The 24,581-nt window shown below is 38.9% G+C and overlaps 2 protein-coding genes and 1 long non-coding RNA gene across 3 annotated transcripts in view; 1 reads left to right on the top strand and 2 right to left on the bottom strand.

Annotated features, from left to right (window-relative positions):
- Positions 1-1,605: 1,605 nt before the first annotated feature.
- Positions 1,606-6,407, bottom strand: LOC101488078 (uncharacterized). Its single transcript, XM_076878728.1, has 7 exons — positions 6,357-6,407; positions 5,028-5,384; positions 4,627-4,833; positions 4,069-4,170; positions 2,788-2,825; positions 2,553-2,708; positions 1,606-2,142 (listed from the first exon to the last, which is right to left on the bottom strand). Exons 1-7 carry the CDS (start codon positions 6,394-6,396, stop codon positions 1,987-1,989), a joined length of 1,056 nt encoding a protein of 351 aa, XP_076734843.1. The 5' UTR covers positions 6,397-6,407; the 3' UTR covers positions 1,606-1,986.
- A 7,084-nt stretch (positions 6,408-13,491) lies between these two features.
- The window catches only part of LOC101487806 (uncharacterized), a 40,947-nt gene continuing 29,857 nt past the window's right edge, over positions 13,492-24,581 (top strand). Inside the window, exons 1-16 of the mRNA XM_024806504.2 lie at positions 13,492-13,520; positions 14,575-14,617; positions 14,883-14,915; positions 16,440-16,517; positions 17,532-17,576; positions 17,667-17,805; positions 17,908-18,011; positions 18,928-18,972; positions 19,060-19,198; positions 19,295-19,398; positions 19,605-19,649; positions 19,738-19,876; positions 19,985-20,088; positions 22,399-22,443; positions 22,532-22,670; positions 22,779-22,882. Of these exons, the coding sequence (XP_024662272.2) occupies positions 14,590-14,617; positions 14,883-14,915; positions 16,440-16,517; positions 17,532-17,576; positions 17,667-17,805; positions 17,908-18,011; positions 18,928-18,972; positions 19,060-19,198; positions 19,295-19,398; positions 19,605-19,649; positions 19,738-19,876; positions 19,985-20,088; positions 22,399-22,443; positions 22,532-22,670; positions 22,779-22,882 (1,291 nt within the window). The 5' untranslated portion in view covers positions 13,492-13,520; positions 14,575-14,589. The remainder of the gene's footprint in view (positions 13,521-14,574; positions 14,618-14,882; positions 14,916-16,439; positions 16,518-17,531; positions 17,577-17,666; positions 17,806-17,907; positions 18,012-18,927; positions 18,973-19,059; positions 19,199-19,294; positions 19,399-19,604; positions 19,650-19,737; positions 19,877-19,984; positions 20,089-22,398; positions 22,444-22,531; positions 22,671-22,778; positions 22,883-24,581) is intronic.
- LOC143414417 (uncharacterized) lies at positions 15,004-15,646 on the bottom strand. Its single transcript, XR_013095039.1, has 2 exons — positions 15,371-15,646; positions 15,004-15,273 (listed from the first exon to the last, which is right to left on the bottom strand). It is a non-coding gene; the product is annotated as an uncharacterized LOC143414417 (long non-coding RNA).

Below are 24,581 nucleotides of genomic sequence, written 5' to 3'. Positions count from 1 at the left end.
CCAAGAAAAGGGCAGAGCAACAAAAGACAGGTGGTGGTCCTGCACCCCCTCGTCAACAAGTTGGTTAAGTAAATAATACCCTCACGGGAAAATCGATATCTCTCTATGAGCACACTGTCGCGCTGAGCTAAAGGATCCTGTCTGTCCCGCAATATACGCTGAATTCTGAGGACTCTCCTTATCAATCTTGCACCTTCCGCAATGGGTGGCTCGCGTATACGGACAGGACATGGCTGCGACAGACTTCCCAAATCCACCTTCGCTTTTATAGCCGTGGTCTCTCATCTTGATTACACGAAGTAATTTACAATTACTACTCTGAAATATGAATTAAATCTGTAATAATCACATACATGTAATAGAATGTTAATAGTACATTTCCCTTTTTTAGGAAATGACCTGTGTGAAATCAATAAATGGATCAGGTGCTGCATTGTCTTTAGTTACATTGATGTTATTTATTTATGGTGAAACAGTGGTGGAATATCGCTGTTGCTTTCGTATGAATGACGCGGACATACCTGCGTGGCCGCGATCTAATCCTGTTTACATAAAGTAAACCTGCTCCCGAGCAGGTTTACGCTTACGGCTCTGTTGCTATGACAGCAAGTCCCGGATGAGCTTCGGGGAACCGACTGATCCAGGATCACGCGAAATCGTCAACAATCTAATCCGGCTAACCTACTTAGCGAGGTACGAAGAACGGGCCCCTGGTGTGTAAACAGAATCCAGCTTCACAATAAAATGTGCCAGCGTCATCATTTCTGCTGCCAATGGTTTTTATGTTTAAAACTGAGGCTGCGTCTGCTTAATGTTGTCAGACTGTTTATTCATACGCTGCTCCTAAATACATTTGTATTGCAGGTCTGTGTTTCATAGCAAATGTGGGTGAAACACTTGCATTTACATAGTTTAACACATCGGTGCACCACAGAGCCCCGCATCACACAATGCATTGAAGAAAATACATTTTGTCAAGAATTTTTTTAAATGAAGTTATTTAATTGATGAGTCGTTGCAGCCATAGTTGAAAGTTATGTCCAATTTTTTGGGTGGTCTTTGGCATTCTTCAGTACATTCTGTGCAGTTTACCCAGAGCAAATCATATAAGATGCATGTTAGAGAATGTAACACCACAAATGTGTGAAGAAAAAGTAAAAGATTAAGTATCAATTTATTTCTAATGTTCTGTTTTCAGCACTCCATTCAGCATCTGCTGAAACTGTCACTAGAGATCAACTAATCCCGCCTATTATTTATTTATTGCCTGTAAGGACTGCAGTTCCATCATAAACATACAGCTTAAATTGTGCCCCAATCTGCATATTTACATTTTGCGAACTGAAATCGGCTGTTTTGCTTTGTAAAAACAGCTTACATAAAATGTGTAGGAGATGACATTGCTGCTTGTATGCAAATTCAATTCAATTCATCTCAATTTTAAGTAATAGCCCAAGAAAAAAAAATGGTGAACAAAATACAGAAATTCTCAAAGATTATGTAAAAAACGGGCTTTAATATAAACTTCACTGGAAATGTTATTTATAATTTTACTGTTTTTCTTATTATTTGATAATCATTAGTCATTGAATCATCAGTCAATCATCATTGTGTGAACTACTTTATTACCTTTGATCATTGATTATTGTTCGTGTATTTTTTTTCCTTTGCACTAAAACAGAACTTTTCTTCATGTGCAAAGTTGTGTGAAGTTAGTACCAACTACTTTTAAGTAGTTATCAACTACAGGCTAACTTTCTATAAACTCCTCAGCTAAATACAAAGGTGGACTATCCAATGGACTATGATCAGGTTGCTACAAATCAGTTATGCCTGTTGATCCACTATGAAATCCATTATTTCAGCAGTTGCTTGTTTCCCTGACTAATAAAAATCACAATGGCATGATTAATGGAAGAAAGTTTGTGTTACCAGTTGGTCTGAACAAACTACAACTATCATAGCAATAAGCCTGTAATAACATTACTACTGATGGTTTCCAACAGTAGAATACAGAGGAGGTGAGGCGTCTTTGGTGTGGTTGGCTGTGCTGAAATGTACATGAGGCGTGGAGTACAAAACATCTGCATGGCCACAGGGGGCGCTGTTGGTGGCAGCAAGCTTACTCAAGTTCTCTTCACTCTGGAAGATACAAATCAGTCTTTAGAAACTATTTTCTAAACAAATTAAATTGTACAGATGCACAAAGATTCAAATTTATATAGTACAAATTCACATTTCTTTTTTTCACAGTTTACATCATTTAAAAAAGGGGGTTACACCCAGCTGTGCCTTGTTAGTTAAAAAAAAAAAGGGAAAAAAAAAGAAAAAGGAAAAGAAGAAAAGAAAAAGAAAATAGGTAGAAATCACAGAAATAGATACTATAATGATGCAAAAACAAATTGCAGCAACACAAAGTGCTTCTTATGAAATCATCCTGAATCCTTGACTGTAAGAGGACCATGATCTTTATATGGATGATTCCACAGTTCCCACTACCTGATAAAATCCAAAAATACTCTGGCATGAAACCTGAAAAATCAAGTACTTACTTTGTTCTGAGGACAGATGACAAGGCTGTAGTCATCTGTGCTTTCAACTCTGTTTCCTTGGGGGCATTTGGCAGTGGTGTAAATTGAAAATACTCCTTCAGGAGGTAAATTGCTCAATCTGTCCTCCTCTCTGATCTCTTCATACAACTGACTGGCCTGGAGGACAAAAAAAAGTTAATTGAAATCAAATGAAGCTAAAATCAAGTTCAGGTGTCTTGTAATTCCTAAAACTCACCGTTGTAATGTCAGGGGGCTCTGTTTCCACAGGAGGCCCTGAAGAACATGCAAACAGTAAACATCTGTCTTTAATATGCTGCTCCAACGCTGTTTAAAAAAACCTAAGGGAACACTTTAAAAACACATCAGATGTCAATTAATCTCATTTGGCAAATGTCAGTCAGGCTCCACGGTGCCAGGTAATGAACAGAGGGCCCACTAAAGTACATTGGCAACTCAGGCCACCCTCATGAAGTCTTTTTCTGATTATTTAGTCAGAGACCTTCACACTAGTACACCTTTTGGAGGTCATTTTGCACAAAGTAGCAAATACCAGCCCTGCTGATGTTGCTGAGTTGGACTATCTATGCAACCTGTGTAAGGTCCAGGTATCACCTCATTCTACCAGTAGTGACATTAGTCAAAAATACAGAAGACAAAAGATGGGGAAGGTAAAATTGTCAGTGGTCTCCAGTTGTAAAACGATTCCTGTTTGGGGGGGTTGCCTCATTGTTGTCATCAATTCATTAACACCAAAGGAGTTCAAAGATTATTATCCTGATTAAAATTTTTCACTCATTATTCTAATAAGAAACTGCAAAGATTACTGACTTCACAACTGTCAGGAGTTCAATAACTTGCTGTGACTAGTCACGGTTCTGAATCCTAAATGAACATCTGGTCGTGTGGTTAAAAATAGAGAGGCATAGATGGGTGTTAGAGTTGCATTCACTGCCACAGCAAAATCACAAGCCATGAAGCTGCCACATCTGGCTGCACCTCAGATGTTGTGTTTATGACTTTAACTTTAAACACTCATCAAATATCCAGTTTTTTGATCCCCTTTTACTGTAATAATGAAGTGATGATAAAACTTTGTGGTTTCTTTGGTCATTCAAAGCTATATATATATTTTTACTTTGACTCAATCTTAGATCTCTAAATGTTTGTTCAACAACATAGTGTATAACAGTATCATCATTAGGAGTCTAAGAATATAAGGTGTTAAACAGAAACTTTATGGTAAATATGGCAGAGCGATGATACTGTTATGCAACTTGCGACCCTTTTTTTAAAGTGAGAAAGTTGCCATAAGTCGCCCTCATAAGCCTCAAGCTTCGATTAGGGAGCTGGGGAGGAATCAGGGTTCATGATGCAGAAGCACTTTTAAGAATTACCAGCTACATATATTAATACATTTTTGCAAGGCAGCTTGTTTAAGGTTGGCGATAGACATCAATACCGTGTTTGCTGAAGTGATGAAGACACTGTCTTATGTTCATGTTTACTTTAGGCTCACCTTTAGGTTTACTGGCCCTCCTCTTCTTGCAGAAAATCAGCAAAGCCACTGGTAAGACAGTGATCAGAATAAGAGCCACCACAGGCAGCGTACCTGCAGTAACTTACCACAAGATATTTGTTTTAGTCAAACAGTGTAAATATATGGCCTAAAGGCTTTACTCACTTTTCAGAAAAAACTGCATACACCCAGTGTCATATGGACTGGCATACTTACCACAAATATTGAAACATTCACCAGACAAACTGCTTATCAAGCATGACTGAAACTTTTACAGCTGCTCAGAGCAGTTTAGTGTAATATTTGCCTGATTTTACATGTTTTATTTACACTTATTGAACTTTTTACTTAAAAGAACAGATGCGTGTATACTATTCCAACCATTTACTCGTTTAAAGGACGTGCAGGTGGCTCAGTTATAAACACACTTGAAATTTAACAGGCCCGGAGGACATCCTAGTCCACACACACACACACATATATATATATATATATATATATATATATATATATATATATATATATATATATATATATATATATATATATATAATGTACCTAAATTTGGAAGAGGTGTCTGTGTCTGTTTGGAGGTTGAAGAGGAGGCTGGTGAAGGTGTGGTGCCTCCTGAAATGGAATTTAAACTCTGTGATGTTGGGGTCTTTGGTGATGTTGTCACTGTTGCTGTTGTCATGGGGGCTGATGAGAGAAATGTTGAAACTGGCGAAGGTTGCACAGTAGACTTTGGTTTTGAGGTCACTGAAGCTGTGAAGATGAAACATCCACAATCACAACAATACTACTCAAAGAAGTTTGTATGTGTTCATGCGAGAAACAGTTTGGGGTTGTTCTGTGTTTTACAGAAGAATTTATAAAACCAATTTTGTCTAAATATTATGAGTCACTTGAAAGAAAATAATTCTTCATGTCTTCACAAACATGATATTTAGTCAACTCACCGTCTGTGACAACAATCTCAAATTCTTCATTTGAATCAAATGGCAAAATTCTGTCCAAAGAGCATCTGTACATTCCAGAGTCAGATCTTCTCAGCTGTGTGATGCTCACATTCAGAACTGTCTTATGTAATGGATAAAATCCTTCTTTATATTTAATGCTGTATCTGCCATTCTGCGCTGAGTCATCAGTTGTGTCAATGAGAATGTTTCCTTCTTCACATTTTCCCGTACAGAAGAGTCTCCTTCTTCCAGTTAAAGAAAATGTGCATTTAACTGTGATGCTTCCACCCTCCATTTCTGTATAGATGGGAGTTTCTGCATTAACAAAACCAGAGTATCCTGCATCCTGCAGTCCTGCTGAAAATACAATAAATCACTAGTTACTTTCTTCTCGTAAAATTTTGCAGCCTAAGAAGATATATTAAAATGAAAGAAGACAAATCTTCACTTTAACACAACTTTTCAAGTTAAGTCAGCGTTTTCAGTATGTTTAACTTATGTTTTAGTTATTTGAATTTGCAAACCATGGACTTCCTGGTTTTTGTTGGCATCTACACAAACCTTTTGCTGAGGAAGACTCAGAGTCACAAATTTAATGATAAACAATTCTAATTAATCGAAACAGTGGGAACCGGTTCTTGTTGAGAGCCTCATTTACCTGGCAGGAAACATGGCGCCTAAGCGGCTCAAACGCTCAAAAGTTTGGTTACACTTTACGAGAACAGATGACAACAGGGCAACTTGCAAAGTAGATATTTCATTTAAGGGAGGAAGCACTACGAATATGCAAATTTACAAACTTGCAACAAATATAGACAAATGACTGTGAATTTCATTTATTTATGACGACATCTTAATCTGCTTTTTGGATGTTTACAGGTTAAAATTGTCTTTTTTGTTGCTTAACATCCAAAGCTTTCAGGTTGTCAACACTTGTTCTCTAATGTTTTGCTTCACAAAAGATGAGAATGGTATAGCAAACAAGGAACCAACTCTGAGTACCTTTCGAAAATGATGGTAACATTTAACTGCTTTACCTATCATTTCAAGGGTTTCTTGTCTTTGCTAAAGCAGTTTTTAGTTCTTCACAGGTTTAGTTGTACTTCCAGTGAACTGCATGTTTGACTGACTCTTTCCAACTCTGCATTTAACCACAGAAACCAATAACATGTAAGAGGCAGAAGAAAATGAAAAAATGCTGAAACAGCTTATCGCTACAACTGCTCAACAAGAAGCTTAAACTTACTGATCAACTAGAAATAAAAAGGAAACAAAGACAAATAATACTGAGAATAACAAAATTAAAGAAATATAAATAAATTGACCCACCAAGAAAGATGAAACAGACCAAAGCACGGAAGACTTTCATACTGAGGTTCTGAGGCATACTGATATTCAGGTGGCTTCTCTTCTGTTTTCACTTTCAAATGAGGACGTTTTCACTTCTCTTTTATGATGTGGTCCCTTCTTCAAACAAACCTCACTCACACACATGCATACACACACACGCACACACACATACACTTTTGGTAAAGTTGTTAGTGAACAGCTGCTTATTTACAGAGTCATAGACCCAATGGAATTACAACTGTGTGAACTCCAAGTAACTGGCTCTGGTAGGTTGAGTGTTGATGTTTAAAGAACAATTCATATGACAGTAGACTTCAAACCAAGTAGTTCTATGTGCATTTTTACTTGCCTTTCCTATTTGAAAATTGTCAGTTAAACTCTCAACATCACAAAAGTACCAGATGAATAATGAAGGCGTCATGGCCTTGAACACAGTTTAAGGTACAACTACATAACAATAAGGCAGAGGTCGGGAGAGTTGAAACAGAAATTTTCCATCATCGTATATTTATTTTGAATCATTCCATCAAGACCCTACCATAACACAGAGAAAACCCCTACAACCAGACGACGCACCTATGAGGAACCACTTGGCAATAGTGGGAAGGGAAAATTTCCGTTTTACCAGGTAGAAACCTCCACAAACAGAACCAGGCTCAAGCAAGGGCAGCCATCAGCCATGGCCCATTGGGAGTGAGGGGAGGAAGACAGGACAAGAGACACAATGTGGAAAAGAGCCAAAAATTAATAATAACAAATGAATAAATACAGAGTGGTGCATAAAAACAAAGAGTGAAAAAAAGATCAATGAAGAAGAAGAAAGATGCAGTTGTCATAGTTTAAAATGGAGCTGGTTTCTGTCTACACATAAATGACGAGGAGCAAAGAGGAGAGAGAAGCCATTACCAAAGAGTTGAGGTCAGCTGTCTGTGCGTGTGCATGTGTGTGTGTACACAAGGTAGCCCAGGAGATAGAGCTCCGGGCTCCAATCTGCATGCCTAAGTATCCTCGAGCAACATACTTAAACCCAAGGTGCATTCATTAGAGTGTGCAAATTTTAGATAGAAAGCATTTATTTGTAGGAAAAGGTGCATGTATGAATGGCTGAATGAGGCTTCTTACACAGAGCGCTTGAATGCTCAAGTAAAGAAAGAAAGTCCATCCATCCGCTTCCGCTTATCCTTTTCAGGGTCGCAGGAGCCTATCCCAGCTGTCATATGGCGAGAGGCGGGGTACACCCTGGACAGGTCGCCAGTCTGTCGCAGGGTTAACACACAGGGACAGACAACCATTCGCACTCACTTTCATTCGCACATTCAGACCTAGTGGCAATTTGGATTATCCAATTAACCTATCCCCACAAGTTGCATGTCTTTGGACGGTGGGAGGAAGCCGGAGTACCCGGAGGGAACCCACGCAAACACGGGGAGAACATGCAAACTCCACACAGAAAGACCCCGGCCTAATGTTGGAATTGAACTCAGGACCTTCTTGCTGTGCGGCAACAGTGCTAACCACCGTGCCACCGTGCTGCCCAAAAACCAGTCCATTTACACACATAGACAGTCAAATCTGAACATGAATATGAAAAATACCATCTGCTTTGTGGAAGCAGCCATGTTCAAACCTGTAGAAAAGAAGAAAGTTGACAAATGTTTGTACACCACTATTTTTACTTAGTAATTCTGAAAACGTCATACTAACAAACATAGCTTGCAAAAAAAAATTCCAATAGCCCAAATACAATACAGATTACTATCTAAGACCAGATAGATCTAAACAAAGGAGTGAGTACGGATGGGAATCGAAAACCGGTTCTTGTTGAGAACCGGTTCCCACTGTTTCAATTAATTGGAATTGTTTATCATTTTTGCAAACGATTCCCTTATCGATTCCAGTCACCTCGACGTTGCCACGTTGCAGAGCCTCATTTACCTGGCTGGAAACATTGCGCATAAGCGGCTCAAACGCTCAAAAGTTTGGTTACACTTTACGAGAACAGATGACAACAGGGCAACTTGCAAAGTAGATATTTCATTTAAGGGAGGAAACACTACGAATATGCAAAAGCATTTGCTCACAAAACACACGATGACCTTAAATGAATGTCGTGTTTTTAATTCCGCTCCTGACTCGTGAATCTCAACCCAGCAGCAGCGGTAACGTTTGCACGTCTTCTCCCGTTAATGCGGCAGGTAAAGAATCAACTAACATTTCATATTACGTTAGCGCGATCTGCCTTATTAGAAAACCTGCCATTACTGTGCATTTAGGTGACCAAGATGAGAGAGACAGACAGAGTCTGGCTGGCTCAGATGCTGGCAGTTCTCGCTGCAGTCTACCGGTAGCGTCTCCTTTTAGTCCAGGATAGACGAATGTCACCGAGCAGTGACTAAGTTTGTGGTCAAAGGCTTGCACCCATTTGCCACAGCAGATGCCCCGATTTTCAGTAAGTGTTTAATTGTAGGCAGGGACATTACTGGATATTCTTGTGTAATTGCTACAGAATAATTTATGTTATACTTTGTTATTGCTACAGAAGAATAATTATTTTATTAATATTTTACATTTACAATTTTTTTTTTCTGGGGACCCTGTGACACCCCACTGAAGAGCCGTAGGCTGTGGATCTCTTAAGATCTTACTGTTGGGTTTGTAAGGCCATGTTACTTCTAAATTTCTATCTTGTTCAAAGAGAAGATATAAAACAAAGTTCTAAGCTAATCAACCTTAGTGTTCTCCTTTTTTAAAAATAAGAATCGATAAGAGAATCGATAAAGAATCGAATTGTTAAACAGAATCGAAAATGGAATCGGAATCGTGAAAATCTTATCAATTCCCATCTCTAGGAGTGAGGCAGGATCAAGACAGTAGTGTATCCCAGATGTGTTCAGAGCAATTATGCTTTGGTTTTAGCTAATTGCTGTTTAACACTAGGGTGGCTCAGCTAAGTTTTACATGGATCAAAGCTACAGTTTATATTTTGTGTGCACCTTTGTTGTGCTTACCTAACATTTACACAACATGATGATGATTTTTTCTTTTGCACACAGGACAATATTGTTTCCTAGACAATCTTTGTCATTCAGTGTACAAGGAATTATTTTTTGTTGCAGTTAAACAACAACATAAAAATATAAATACTATTGTGGCAGCACGGGGGTTTAAAAAAAGAGTGATTCAGTACTTTGCCCTTTAAACTCACTGTTGTCACGATAGCTAGGACAGCCAAAGGTTGCCAACAACCACCACACTAGCTGTGTGTTCTGTTGCGAGTGTTGCGAGTGTTGCGTCTCCTGCTCCAGTTTAGTATTTCTTTTCCAGTGTTTCAGTCCTCGGTTCCTCTGTTCAGTTTGTTTGGCTTTTGGTGAGTTTAGTTAGTACGAGGTTTTTCCCAGCAATAAAGCTGTGCTTTAAGTTTCACTTCCGTGTCTGAGTTCTGCATTTTGGGTCCACCTCTCCTGCTTGCTCGCCTGCCACACAGCCAACCATGACACATACTCCATATAAGAGTTGTGAAAGATAATCAATCAGAGGTGATCGTGTTGATGGAAGAATAGTTTTAAGGGAACAGGGATGCACTTCTCAAACAGATGAAGGTTTTTCATAGTGGAGTACAGTAACCAAGACACTGGTGTCAGCCCCTGGAATTCTTTGTGTTAGCTCATTTGTCTTAGATTATATGCACATAATAACCACAGGCTCTGTGGTCGGCATTAAGCTGGACACTCTGGTGACAGTGGCAGAGAAAAGGACATTAAAGAAACTGCTGGACATTATGGACAATGCTGGGCATCCTCTGCACACAATCATAAACAATCAGACGAGCCTATTAAGCGACAGGTCGCTTCTCCCAAAGTCAAAAACCAACAGACTTAAAAATTCCTTTGTCCCACTCGCCATCAGACTGTTTAACTCCTCACTGGAGGGGACAGGGAGGGGAAACAGGGTCAAGGGAGGGCGTAAACAACTGAGCTGTAGTGCTTATTTACACTCAATATTTTTTTCTTAAATTCAATTGTGCAATAATCACTGTGCAATATACTCACTCAAATGTTCAATCCTATTTATCCATATTATATGTTCTGTATTTATATATGTGTATATATGGTATATTTATGCTTACTCTCATTCCCCTTATTGTATCTGTAACATGCAACTTCTGTCGGTGCTGTGCTACTGGAAACTGAATTTCCCAGAGGAACCCACCCGAGGGATTAATAAAGTTTCATCTTGGGAATAGTTAGGCACCTGTTTATTTACTTAACTCGTGGCCCAAAAGTCGTTGTTTTTTAACTATGAGGCAAAAAAATTTAATTTCTCATTAAGTAATTGCAGGAAGAGGGAAGATGCCAAATGAATTTGCTCAACAAATGAGGGTTTTACACGATATAAGTGGAAAGCCACTGAACTATGTCGTTTTTTGCTATACACAGGTCCTGTGGTATTGAAAACTGTTGTCCCCTAAAAGATGCAAACATTTCTTGTCCTTGACTGTATCCATGTCGATAATGCTAGAGTCAGATGAGTGGATTTGAAATGCTTATCGTCAAACTTTTTGTTATGTGCTGTGGTGACCTGACAAGACCTTTCCTATAAACAGTGTACATGGAGTAATTCATCTCCATGAGGATGCCAGCCACTTGAACTGTTCCTTAAATGGCATTTCCTGTTTCCTATTTGAAAACTACCTGCAACAAATCAATAAACATGTGAGGAGTGTGAGAAACCCCCTGGAACAAGTAACCAGGTGTTTGTCTGAAACTGAACATTCAGAAGTGGACGATACCCAAATACACCCGAAAGTGCTTGATTCTGTTAAAGAAAGGGACAGTTGTTTTCTTTTGAGCAAAACAGCTTTTGTTTTGCTCAACAGAAAAATGCAGACGGGCCTTTTGCTTGTAAAATTCTGTGCAAGCGTCACACTTCACCACTATTTCACCAACCATGTGGTTCTGGACATTTGAATAGAGTGTGCATGTCAGGATGAAAAACTACTGTCAGGATGCACTACTGCTAGACAGGGATCTGTTCCGTAGGGTGGCCTGCCTCCCACAAGAAGCTGGTGGTTTTGTCCTCCAGGGATCATCAACTGATCGTCTTTTCCATCTGTCTGTTTTCTGTATCTTTCATTGTGACTCCTGCATGTCCTTTCTCACTACATCCATAAACCTCCCAGGGCCTCTGTGTCTTTCCTCTTGCCACAATATCCTACCCCCAGTCTAACCCTCATCGCTCTTCTCTGCATGTCCAGACTCTCTCAACCTCTCCCCTTTTACTCGATCCATTAGCTAAACCTGTACTGCCTCTCTAATGTAGTTATTAGCCACTCAAGTCGCTTATTTATGTCTGTCACCTCCACCTCCGCATTGTCTCTTTTAACATGACAAACTGTGATTGTTGATTAGGGTTTGTGTCATTTTCTCTGCAATTGAACTATTTGCTTTGTATACGTCTGCTACATTGGTACTCAAAATGGGCTCCCTGTGCTATTGTAATGTATTCGGTTCTAAATTGGATGCTAACAGGTTTGTAACTGACAATGTAAAAATGGAAGGCATCGAAGGCGTTTGGAAAGGGAGGGGGGATGAGTGTGTATCAGTGTATGTGTATGTGGGTGTGTAGAGTGTCCTTCGCCCTGCCAGGCTAAGTAAACAGTCTTCCAGCCTACCCAGGTGACATGTGTGCGTGCGTGTGTGTGTTTATCCCGTATTCAGCTGAGAGAAAGCGTCACCACGCCCAGTTAAGCAAAGGTTCACAGTCTTCAGTGGACCCAGGAGGCCTTGAAGGAGGGACAAAGAGATCTGACAACAGTCCTGTTTTCATAGGAGAATTTTTGTTGTTCCAGTCAGCTTCGACCTTGTCAGGCCTTTAGCTGACGCCAATGGGATAGCTGCATTAGTGATCATGGTAGTTGTTTTGGTTAGTGCGAACAAACTGCATCCAGTTTTACAGTTTTGTCTAATGTCCGTCACTGGTCACCAGGTGTCAATTCCCGTTCTTCTTCTCCAAGATCTTATCCATAATGCCATAATGGCACCGGTTCTGACATAAACAGTAGTAACCAGACCGAAAAGCAGCGCACATTTCGGTGCTTTATTTCGGTCCTTTTTTTTTCCTGAGATGTCATACACTTCAGATTCTAGCTAATCATTTTACGTTTCCAAGGATAGTAGGCGGGCCCAGGTGCGTATGTTCTTTTAGAGCAGAGCTACAGATTAAAAATGCCCAAGTCCAAGCGGTCAAAAGTCTGGCTGTACTTCACAGCTGCATGTACTGCATGTACTTCACAGATGCAAACTCAGCAGCCTGCAACAAGTGCTTTAATGTGATACTGTGCAAAGGAGGTAACATCTCGAATCTGATAAAACACCTGGCGACGCATAGCGTCGCGATCGTGGCTCAAGAGTTGGGAGTTTGCCTTGTAATCGGAAGGTTGCCGGTTCGAGCCCCGGCTTGGACAGTCTCGGTCGTTGTGTCCTTGGGCAAGACACTTCACCCGTTGCCTACTGGTGGTGATCAGAGGGCCCGGTGGCACCAGTGTCCAGCAGCCTCGCCTCTGTCAGTGCGCCCCAGGGTGGCTGTGGCTACAATGTAGCTTGCCATCACCAGTGTGTGAATGTGTGTGTGTGTGAATGGGTGGATGACTGGATATGTAAAGCGCTTTGGGGTCCTTAGGGACTAGTAAAGCGCTATATAAATACAGGCCATTTACCATTTACCATAGCGGGTATAATTTAAAGGCAAGAAATGCACCAAACCTACTACAGGTGTGGTGCTTGTTATCGGTACCGGAGTTAGCAACATCCCCCAAGAACCCGAAGAGGAGAGTCCTGGCCCCTAGCCCTGCCAGTGTAGCACAATCGATGACGGATGATGATGGCAGCAGCAGCTTTTCTTCTCTGCGTGAGTAGCTCAATGTTGTTCGTGTGTAATTTACATTGAGTAGGCTAACCACGTTAATACATTAATGCATGCTACAGTTAAACTATTTACTAGTTAACACCCTTGTTTTCTTAACTAATATTTACTTAGTTGCATCCGGGTATGTCATCCGGATATGTCATCATCCCAAAAAGGTACTCATAAACGCTGCGTGTCCCAGATACTGGCTGTGCATCTTTGCTGGATCGTTCTAACAAGGTAACGCTTAACTTCTTTGTTCGTATCACAGCATAAACAGAATAAATAATTTTCTACTATAATTTGTGTATAATAGTAGATGTTGTGTATAAATGCAATAATTATAGTGCGTGAATTTAAAAATATAGTTGAAACTGCATTTTGTGTGTCATAAAACTGAACATTGAATCATATTCCTTAATAATATTTACATTTAAAACTATTAATCTAATTTTACTTAAAAATTCTCAAAACTGTTACTGTTGTAAATTAGCTATGTGATTATTAGCATATGAGGTTTATTTGTAAAGTTTGTGTCAGGATTTAGTGTTCATCAGAAACAGCAGCTACATTATTTATATGTCGCTTCCCTTTGGTAATATCTGTAGAAAACAGTAAAAAAAAAAATCATATTAATGGTCTGATAAAACAATTATTTTAGATTATAAGATTAGTTCAACTACAGGCATGGGTTAAACACATGAAAGTGACTATGGATGCCCTAACTTCGGCTTCCAGTGAGAAATATGTAGAGCTGACTTCTTTCGTATACACATTACTGCTAAAATAAAAAACTTTGCGTCTTGGAGTGATGTTGAAAAACAAGTTGATACATCTGTTAAAAGCATGAAATTGTTTTTGGAAAACCTACCCGAAGTGCTTTCAAGTTCATCCAAAATACCACAATGAGAGTACTAACAGCAACCTATACATTTTTGCCAGTGTAAGTTTTCAGTCAGCTAAGCCACAGAAATCTAAGGAGCTTGGAAAGAAAAACGACTCGACTTGTTTGAGTTTCTTGAGTTTCTTCTCGACTCAAACAAATCCAGTCGCTTTTCTTTCCAAGCGCCTTAGATTATTCCTTTTCCTTCACGTTTTTATAGTTTTTGTTTTTTATGGTTCATATTTTAGTATGGTTACATGTAATCTTTCAATTATTACTTTTTAAAAAAATATTTGTGACGTCTGATAAAGCAAATATTTTCATTTTTGCATTGTGTGTTTGTCTTGCATGCACATAATATTTCTTAGCCAAGCAGTAGAAATACACAGGTTCTCTGTTTTATCTGCTCAGCTCTTCACTAACATCATGCTCTCTGGACTCAGCAGGATGTTCTGTGAGTACAACAGACTGATTATTTAAATATAGAGTTTTTCATAAAGTCAGAGGGAAAGATTAAGTGTCACTCTTCTTAAGCTTTTTATCTTTAAGAGGTACTTGAGATGAGGTGCTTTCTAATCTTCCTTTATAAAAGACTTCAAACTTTTCAAATCTAATTAAATGGGTTATTAATTATTTACAAGTTACTTGTAACAACTTTTAGGTTGGATTTTAAATCATTCAAACTCAATAATAGTATTTTTTTCTTTTCTGATTTTCAGTTCTGGGAGTAACATGTTTACTCATGAGTTCAGGTAAATACACGTTTCAGTCACTTTTGTCCTAATGTGCCAGTTTTTAACTTTATGTAGCCTGGCTAAATTAACCAGCCCAGAACACAGATTATCTTTGGGGTTCTTTTAATCTGAATGATAAAGTAAGTGCTCAGAAGAAAATAACAAGGTTGTAAAAATAAAGAAATAAAATTGTTACAGACAGCTCCTATCCAGTAACAGCTTTGTGCTCTGGTAACCCACTGCTACTGCAGGTTATTTCCCCAACTTTATCAGCATCTGGAACTCAAGGACATCTAGCGTCATTTCGTGTCTGATATAAACCCAAACATAAATAAAACAAAACTTAGCAGTGCAAAAATAACTGTAGTGGCTTCTCCTGCATAGATACAGAGCCAAGATTAAACAGTTAACACGGTACATTTCCCTCTTACCCACAGAGATAGTATAATACAAGTGTGAACTCAAATACATACAGTGCATTAATCCAGCAGAAAACGGAATATGGATCCCTCTGAGACGAACGGCGAAGTTGGTGGCAGCTACTCCTGGTGCCTTAACTGTTGCACACTTTGCGTTCAAAACAGATCACGCAGCGAAAAAAGGCATTGCACACCCACATAACACCAATGCAAGCTAGCACTCGTGCATGTCTCCGTAGATCCCCATGATCCCTTCCGCTCTCAGAGGTACCCCAAAAGAAAAACAGTGCCATCCAGTGGCATGTCCCATAATATCGAACTTCCACCCGGCTACATTTATATTGCCACCTTGATCCGATCTAATAGATTTGCTGAACTTGTGCTTTCACTCTGATTACATGGGACCTTTTATTTACATCCTGTCTGTTAATTCTAAACCATGTAAGAAACCCTGAGTGTAAACACAAGCATCAAGCTGTTACGTGAAATTGCGCAGGAAGCTGCCTGTGTTAACTGTGACTATCACCAATAAACGTGAACGTGTTTCCTGAATCAACAGCAGGCCTTACCTCCTTTGTCGCTGGATTCTGGATTCTGATACCAAGTACTAATACTGATAACGATTTGCAGCTGATGGATCCTGTCCTGATTTAAGACGTGAATCTGTCATCAGATTCACGTCTTTAATGTTTTTTAATTACAACCAAATGATGTGATTGGGTGTCAACTTGTATTCTGTGAAATGTGCCATACAAATAACTGACAGTAAATGACAGTTAACACAAGATGGTTATTATGCTCATGTCATACGCTGTGTGGCAGGATGTAGGACCCAAATGCAGGACTCGCAGACACGAAAGGATGAACTGAAAACGGCAGATGTATTGCAGTGTTGCAAAAACATACTAGAAACCAAAAGCGCTTTTCTACTGTAAAGCACTTTGGGTTTTCAGTTACTATATATAACATTTATTTACTATTGTGTAAGTAAATAGGTGGATTGTTTATTTGGATATTTATTTGCTTAAAAAAGGCAGGAACAACTAAACTATTAAATTGTGACTATAAAATTAGCAATACAGCACTTATTAATACAGCAAAGACTCATTATTTTAAATTTCAGGCTATACCAGAGCTGAGACCACCGTGTCCCCACAAAGAAAGCCCCCCTGTGACAGCCAGATCTGCCGCTTGAGCCACGGTAAGAAAAGCATACTCTGTATATGAAAGATGTACAGACCTCCTGGGTTAGAAAAGTGGAGCTAATATGGAAGTGCCTTAAGCCAGCAAAAGAAGTCCATGTTGCTTGAGTCTAAGCAGAGATGCTCAGACGTTGGGTCCAAATTTGTGCTCGTAAGTTCAAACACACACACAGCCAGGGAAGTTGAGTGCAGAGTTTTACAAACACAAATCTTTTTACACACACACAAATTCTCATCTATAGATACACAAACATAAAAATTTTCACATATTTTGGTTCACAAGGTTACAAAACCCAGTTCACAAGTACACATTTGATTTACAAGTACAAAATATTACTGACCAAAATTTGAGCCCATACCAGCAGAGTTCACACAACTGTAGACACTGCATTAATCCCTGTGTCAACTACTTCTCCCCTTTTCCCTCACTTGGAAACAAGACCCAGAGTTACTTAAACTCCTCCTACTAGGGGTCACCTGTCCCATTGAACCAATCAGCCAAAAAGCCAACGCCCATAATAATGGAAAATTTATGCTTTCATTAAGCGTTTAAACTGGTCTGTTAAAAAAAAATTAACCTCACACATATAATTGTTTTAAAAAATTGTTATTTAAATAAACAGTAATAGAGACCAAAACAGTTTTACTTCTGCTGCCATGTAAAGGTGGACCTTTTATTATGGCAGTGACTCACTGCGGGAGACTCCGGTGGATGTTCAGGGAACTGCAGGTTTTAGGATTTTAGCACTGGCTTCAACTTTTAAGGTTAAACTTTCTTTTTTTGTTTTGTTTTGTTTTGTTCATCACCTCTGTCCAAATAACAAAAAATAATAAATTTAATCTACTAATAAATACTGATTCGATATCAAAGACAGATGTTAGTCTGTGCCATTGAGCTCCACTGTTAGCACTGAACTCTTAAAATCACATTTGTAAGTGTTATGTCACTTCTTTTTTGTCAGAGAAATTCAAAAAATTGCTGAAAATTAAACAATTTATGTCTCTTCTTTTAGTCCAGAGTGTAACATGCGAAGGATTTCAGGCAAACCTGCAGTGTGGTGAGGGTTATTTTTTGTTGGTTTGTCTTTTTATTTTTGAAATAATTTGTTTGAAATGAAAACATGGTTATAGTTTAATGTCTCCCTCAGGTGAAGGGCAGGTTTTAGTCATCCACGGAGCTAATTATGGACGCCGTGACAAAACCACATGCTCTGCTGGACGTCCGGCCTCTCAGCTCCAAGTTGTCCAGTGCTCAAGTCAGACAAGCACCAATGTTGTAGCTGAAAGGTACAGATTGGTTGTCTTTGTTTAGTTTTACTTTTTTTTCCAGATTACACAATGTGCAGTATGTTAAACATCTGCTGACTCACTTTTTATCTGCATTCAAAGCTGTAATGGGAAGAACAGCTGTACTATCTCAGCGAGCAACTCTGTGTTTGGAGACCCCTGTGTGGGCACCTACAAGTACCTGGAGGTGGATTATACTTGTCAGTGTAAGTACCTCAAACAGTAGTGCACATACAACTCCAAAAAAATGCTAGCAAACAATATATTCACAAGAACCATCAACTTTAATTTCATCCAGCGGAGTCAAACCTCTGTACCTTAAACAGTAACGTACACATGCTAGCGACCAAAGGACCATTCTTTTTGATTTCACTTAGTGCATAAATACACATTTCGATTTAATTTTTGGATTTCAAGATTGTGCTCCAGAATCAAACTCAACTTTATTCCACTTTTAAAAGCTAGAAGGTGAACAATCAAAAATTTAAAAATGTGAGGTGGAAAACACAAAATCAAATCCAAACCAAGAAGGAAAACGTTGCAAAACTTACAAATTAAATCTGTGATCATGAAATAATATTTAGTGTGAGAATAAAGAAATTATTTTACTGCTACAATGTAGCTTTCATCATTAATATTGCATTAAAATGTTTATTAAAGCTACTGGCATCATATTAACCTTTTTATTACAGGTGCAGCTATAATCATTGTATACACACATTTTATGTTGCGCTCATTAAAAGAGTTGATGTTCGGTTTATTTAAGGTCTTAAGCTTCGGTGGGCGCGATGTCCCAGCCGATCTATTATGTAAGTGACTTGGACCAATGGAAGGTTAAAACAGCATTCACGCTTACAGACATATATGATTTAAACATAGGCCAGGCCGAAGGCCAGGAATTCATTTAGCTTCTAACTGCATTTGAGCTTGCCTAGTAACAAGTGACAGAAGAAGAGTCAAGAAAGTGTAAATCCCCCGGGGAGTATTCGGAGAATGAGTTTAATTACCATGTATGGAAGAATGATTAGAAAGAGAAATGTCTCTGTCTATTTTAGCTATTTTTCTCCACATTAATTTTTAAAGTTTGTGATTTAATGAATGTGATTTACGCTTTTCTCTCAGTCCAGACTGTAACATGTGAAGAATCTGAGGCAAACCTTCAGTGTGGTGAGGTTTTCTTTTTTGTAACTTATTGAAAACATTTCATTGAAATGCAAACTTGTTTATAGTTTAACGCTGTGATCTCGTCCTCAGGGAAAGGGCAGATTTTAGTCATTCACAGAGCTGATTATGGACGCCATGACCAAACCACGTGCTCTAACTTACAACCTCACTGTAGGCTCAGAGATGTCCAGTGCTCAAGTCCAGAGAGCATTGAAGTAATAGCTGCAAGGTAGAGATGGTTACTGTCTTTTTTCAACTTTTAATTTTCTCCCAGATATGCAGTATGTCAAACTTCTGCTGACTCACTTTTTATCTCCATTCAAAGCTGTAATGGGAAAAACAGCTGTAATATCTCAGCGAGCAACTCTGTGTTTGGAAACCCTTGTTTTGGCACCTACAAGTACCTGGAGGTGGATTATACTTGTCAGTGTAAGTACCTTATTACAGAGGAAAACAAGTATAAAAAATCATACTACGTTTTTATTTTATTCAAAGACAGATTGCAGGATGCAGAAACGATGAAACAGGAGGAAAAGGATGCAAAAGAGTTCAACTTACGAATTAAATCATGAACTAATAATCAGTCTGCACATGAATTATTACACTTTCTAATGTGTTTTGTGTTTTTCTCTCAGTCCAGAGTGCAACATGTGAAGGATCTCAGGCAAACCTTCAGTGTGGTGAGGTTTTCTTTTTTGTAACTTTGTTGAATTTCATTTATTGAAATGTAAACATGGTTATTGTTTAATGCTATGATCTCTTCCTCAGAAAAAGGACAGGTTTTAGTTATCCACGGAGCTGATTATGGACGCCATGACAAAACCACATGCTCTGCTGGACGTCCGGCCTCTCAGCTCCAAGTTGTCCAGTGCTCAAGTCAGACGAGCACCAGTGTTGTAGCTGAAAGGTACAGATTGACTGTCTTTGTTTAGTTTTACGTTTTTTCTTTTACCAGGCTACACAACGTGCAGTGTGTTAAACCCTTTGCTGACTCACTTTCTATCTGCATTCAAAGCTGTAATGGGAAAAACAGCTGTACTATCTCGTCGAGCAACTCTGTATTTGGAGACCCCTGTGTTGGCACCTACAAGTACCTGGAGGTGGTTTATACTTGTCAGTGTAAGTACCTTAAACCAGGGCTGTCCAGCTCCAAACCTCAAGGGCCGGTGTCCTGCAGGTTTTGGACATCACCCAGGGTCAACACACCCAGTGTAAGTGCCTTAAACAGTAATGCACATACAACTCCAAAATAATTCTGCTAGCGTCCAAAGCAGTCTCAGGGACCATCCTCGTTGATTTCACTGAGTGGGGTCAAACCTCTGTGTCTGAGGCTTTATAATGGACATTCACATCACGATAACCAATAGGACAGATTCTTTCTTATACTTTTTTACTTTTGTACAAAGAGATTTTGGAGAATTCGCAGCTAGTACTTCTTGTTCAAAATATCAGTGTATTGTGTTGACAAGCTGAAGTTGAACTTTGGGCTAAGTTACCCTTTGTATGCCAAGGCAGTGCTGCAAAATCAAACGAAACTTTATTTGAACTTTAAAAGTTTAAAGATGAACAAACAAGAAACAAAAAATGTGGAAATGCAAAAAAAAAAAAAGGCAATAAAAATATGGCATTGGACAGAAAAATAGATTTTAAACATGGATTCAAAGACTCAAATACAGATTACAGGACATGAAACAATTTTAAAAAAGATGAACTTCAATAGCTGATTTGAAGATTCACAAAAAAGTCGGGTTTTTTTTTTTCCTTTAGTGGATAGAGACGGTGTTGATAGACGTGAAAGCAGGATGAGAAAGGAGAAGAGATGCAAACCTGGGCCTATTGCTCTCCAGCCATACGGAATACGGTTGCCTGCTCACCCACTGAGCTAAACCGGCACAAGGTTTTTTTTTTAATTAGTTGTTTTAATTTGCAAACAGAGGGTTAAGTGGGAATTAGACACCCCTGAGCAACAAGACATGGGTGCATGTAATTAACACAGCTGAGGACAACCAAACAGTAGCATATCAAAACCCAAATAAAGACAGAACTAAAAAAGGCAATGAGCAACCAGTACTAAATCAAGGAGACATTGAAACATGAAAATAAATACTGAAAATGGACTTGAATGGAGAAATTAATGGAGAACAGAGTAAGGGAAGGTTATAAGAGTGTGGACAAAAAGCAGAGAGGAAGGCAGCAAAACTTGAACTTCAAGATATTAAAGAAAAGTTTACTTTAAAGTAGAGATGGACCGATCCGATATTACGTATCGGTATCGATATTACGTATCGGTATCTGATATTACGTATCTGATATTACGTATCGGTATCTGATATTACGTATCTGATATTATGTATCGGTATCTGATATTACGTATCTGATATTACGTATCGGTATCTGATATTACGTATCTGATATTACGTATCGGTATCTGATATTACGTATCGGTATCGGTCCGATGCTGACGTAAATTACTGGATATCAGAGAGAAATAAAAATGTAATCCGATCCATTAAATATCAAAAAAGCACCTCACAAAACTTGCGACACGGCATAACTCGGCTCATAACGACGGAGCACGTTGGAGCAGTGTGCTCACCTGATAGAGCGGCTGTGTGTATTTGGAGCCTCGCTACCAAACCAGCATTTCATCTCCGAGGAAGTGATCCCAGAGAGAAGTAAAGCAAGTGTGTAAGTTCATCTCTGAATGTTTGTAAAGCATTCCCGCGTTAAGCTTAACAACCGATATAAGGAGCGAGTGCCTCTTCTCTCTCCCTCCCTCTCCTGCTGCTACTTCAAACGTGAAACTGATCAATGATCAACTGATCGCCTTTTCTGTCGCGAGTCAAACCTCTGTGACTGAGGCTTAATAATGGACATTTAGCCACTGAATCATGACATTTTACAGAACATCCTCTTTTTATTCTCGTTTTCTTTAAAAAACAAACAAACATCAATATAATGTGGAGCATTCGCAGCTAGGACTTAATCCGAAACATCTGTTTATTGTGTTGGCTTAAATACACCTTTGTTTTTAAGGAGGTTCTCCAAAATAAACTAGTTTTCTCTTTATTTTTGTAGGGTCTTTAAGGGTATGAAATGCCTTGACGTGACTGCTGATTTGGCAATATTTAAATAAAACTGAAATTAATTTTAAAAAGGTAAAAAATGAACCAAAAGGAAACTGGGGAACATGTGAGATGCAAAACATAAAATGACAGTAAAAATTCAAATGGACAGAGGAAAACAAAAACAATAAAATCATACTACGTTTCATATATATTATTCAAAGACAGATTGGAGGATGCAGAAAAGATGAAACAGAAGGAAAAGGTTGCAAAAGAGTTCAAGTTACGAATTAAATCATGAACTAATAATCAGTCTGCACATGAATTATTACACTTTCTAATGTGTTTTGTGTTTTTCTCTCAGTCCCGAGTGCAACATGTGAAGGATCTGAGGCAAACCTTCAGTGTGGTGAGGTTTTCTTTTTTGTAACTTTGTTGAATTTCATTTATTGAAATGTAAACATGGTTATTGTTTAATGCTATGATCTCTTCCTCAGAAAAAGGACAGGTTTTAGTCATCCACGGAGCTAATTATGGACGCCGTGACAAAACCACATGCTCTGCTGGACGTCCGGCCTCTCAGCTCCAAGTTGTCCAGTGCTCAAGTCAGACGAGCACCAGTGTTGTAGCTAAAAGGTACAGATTGACTGTCTTTGTTTAGTTTTACGTTTTTTCTTTTACCAGGCTACACAACGTGCAGTGTGTTAAACCCTTTGCTGACTCACTTTCTATCTGCATTCAAAGTTGTAATGGGAAAAACAGCTGTACTATCTCAGCGAGCAACTCTGTATTTGGAGACCCCTGTGTTGGCACCTACAAGTACCTGGAGGTGGATTATACTTGTCAGTGTAAGTACCTTAAACCAGGGCTGTCCAGCTCCAAACCTCAAGGGCCGGTGTCCTGCAGGTTTTGGACATCACCCAGGGTCAACACACCCAGTGTAAGTGCCTTAAACAGTAATGCACATACAACTCCAAAATAATTCTGCTAGCGTCCAACGCAGTCTCAGGGACCATCCTCGTTGATTTCACTGAGTGGGGTCAAACCTCTGTGTCTGAGGCTTTATAATGGACATTCACATCACGATAACCAATAGGACAGATTCTTTCTTATACTTTTTTACTTTTGTACAAAGAGATTTTGGAGAATTCGCAGCTAGTACTTCTTGTTCAAAATATCAGTGTATTGTGTTGACAAGCTGAAGTTGAACTTTGGGCTAAGTTACCCTTTGTATGCCAAGGCAGTGCTGCAAAATCAAACGAAACTTTATTTGAACTTTAAAAGTTTAAAGATGAACAAACAAGAAACAAAAAATGTGGAAATGCAAAAAAAAAAAAAGGCAATAAAAATATGGCATTGGACAGAAAAATAGATTTTAAACATGGATTCAAAGACTCAAATACAGATTACAGGACATGAAACAATTTTAAAAAAGATGAACTTCAATAGCTGATTTGAAGATTCACAAAAAAGTCGGGTTTTTTTTTTTCCTTTAGTGGATAGAGACGGTGTTGATAGACGTGAAAGCAGGATGAGAAAGGAGAAGAGATGCAAACCTGGGCCTATTGCTCTCCAGCCATACGGAATACGGTTGCCTGCTCACCCACTGAGCTAAACCGGCACAAGGTTTTTTTTTTAATTAGTTGTTTTAATTTGCAAACAGAGGGTTAAGTGGGAATTAGACACCCCTGAGCAACAAGACATGGGTGCATGTAATTAACACAGCTGAGGACAACCAAACAGTAGCATATCAAAACCCAAATAAAGACAGAACTAAAAAAGGCAATGAGCAACCAGTACTAAATCAAGGAGACATTGAAACATGAAAATAAATACTGAAAATGGACTTGAATGGAGAAATTAATGGAGAACAGAGTAAGGGAAGGTTATAAGAGTGTGGACAAAAAGCAGAGAGGAAGGCAGCAAAACTTGAACTTCAAGATATTAAAGAAAAGTTTACTTTAAAGTAGAGATGGACCGATCCGATATTACGTATCGGTATCGATATTACGTATCGGTATCTGATATTACGTATCTGATATTACGTATCGGTATCTGATATTACGTATCGGTATCGGTCCGATGCTGACGTAAATTACTGGATATCGGAGAGAAATAAAAATGTAATCCGATCCATTAAATATCAAAAAAGCACCTCACAAAACTTGCGACACGGCATAACTCGGCTCATAACGTCGGAGCACGTTGGAGCAGTGTGCTCACCTGATAGAGCGGCTGTGTGTATTTGGAGCCTCGCTACCAAACCAGCATTTCATCTCCGAGGAAGTGATCCCAGAGAGAAGTAAAGCAAGTGTGTAAGTTCATCTCTGAATGTTTGTAAAGCATTCCCGCGTTAAGCTTAACAACCGATATAAGGAGCGAGTGCCTCTTCTCTCTCCCTCCCTCTCCTGCTGCTACTTCAAACGTGAAACTGATCAATGATCAACTGATCGCCTTTTCTGTCGCGAGTCAAACCTCTGTGACTGAGGCTTAATAATGGACATTTAGCCACTGAATCATGACATTTTACAGAACATCCTCTTTTTA

Source organism: Maylandia zebra, linkage group LG20, assembly GCF_041146795.1.
Source record: "Maylandia zebra isolate NMK-2024a linkage group LG20, Mzebra_GT3a, whole genome shotgun sequence".
Classification (NCBI taxonomy): domain Eukaryota; kingdom Metazoa; phylum Chordata; class Actinopteri; order Cichliformes; family Cichlidae; genus Maylandia; species Maylandia zebra.
Note: the sequence above shows the minus strand (reverse complement) of the source record. Positions and strands in the feature narration are given on the sequence as shown.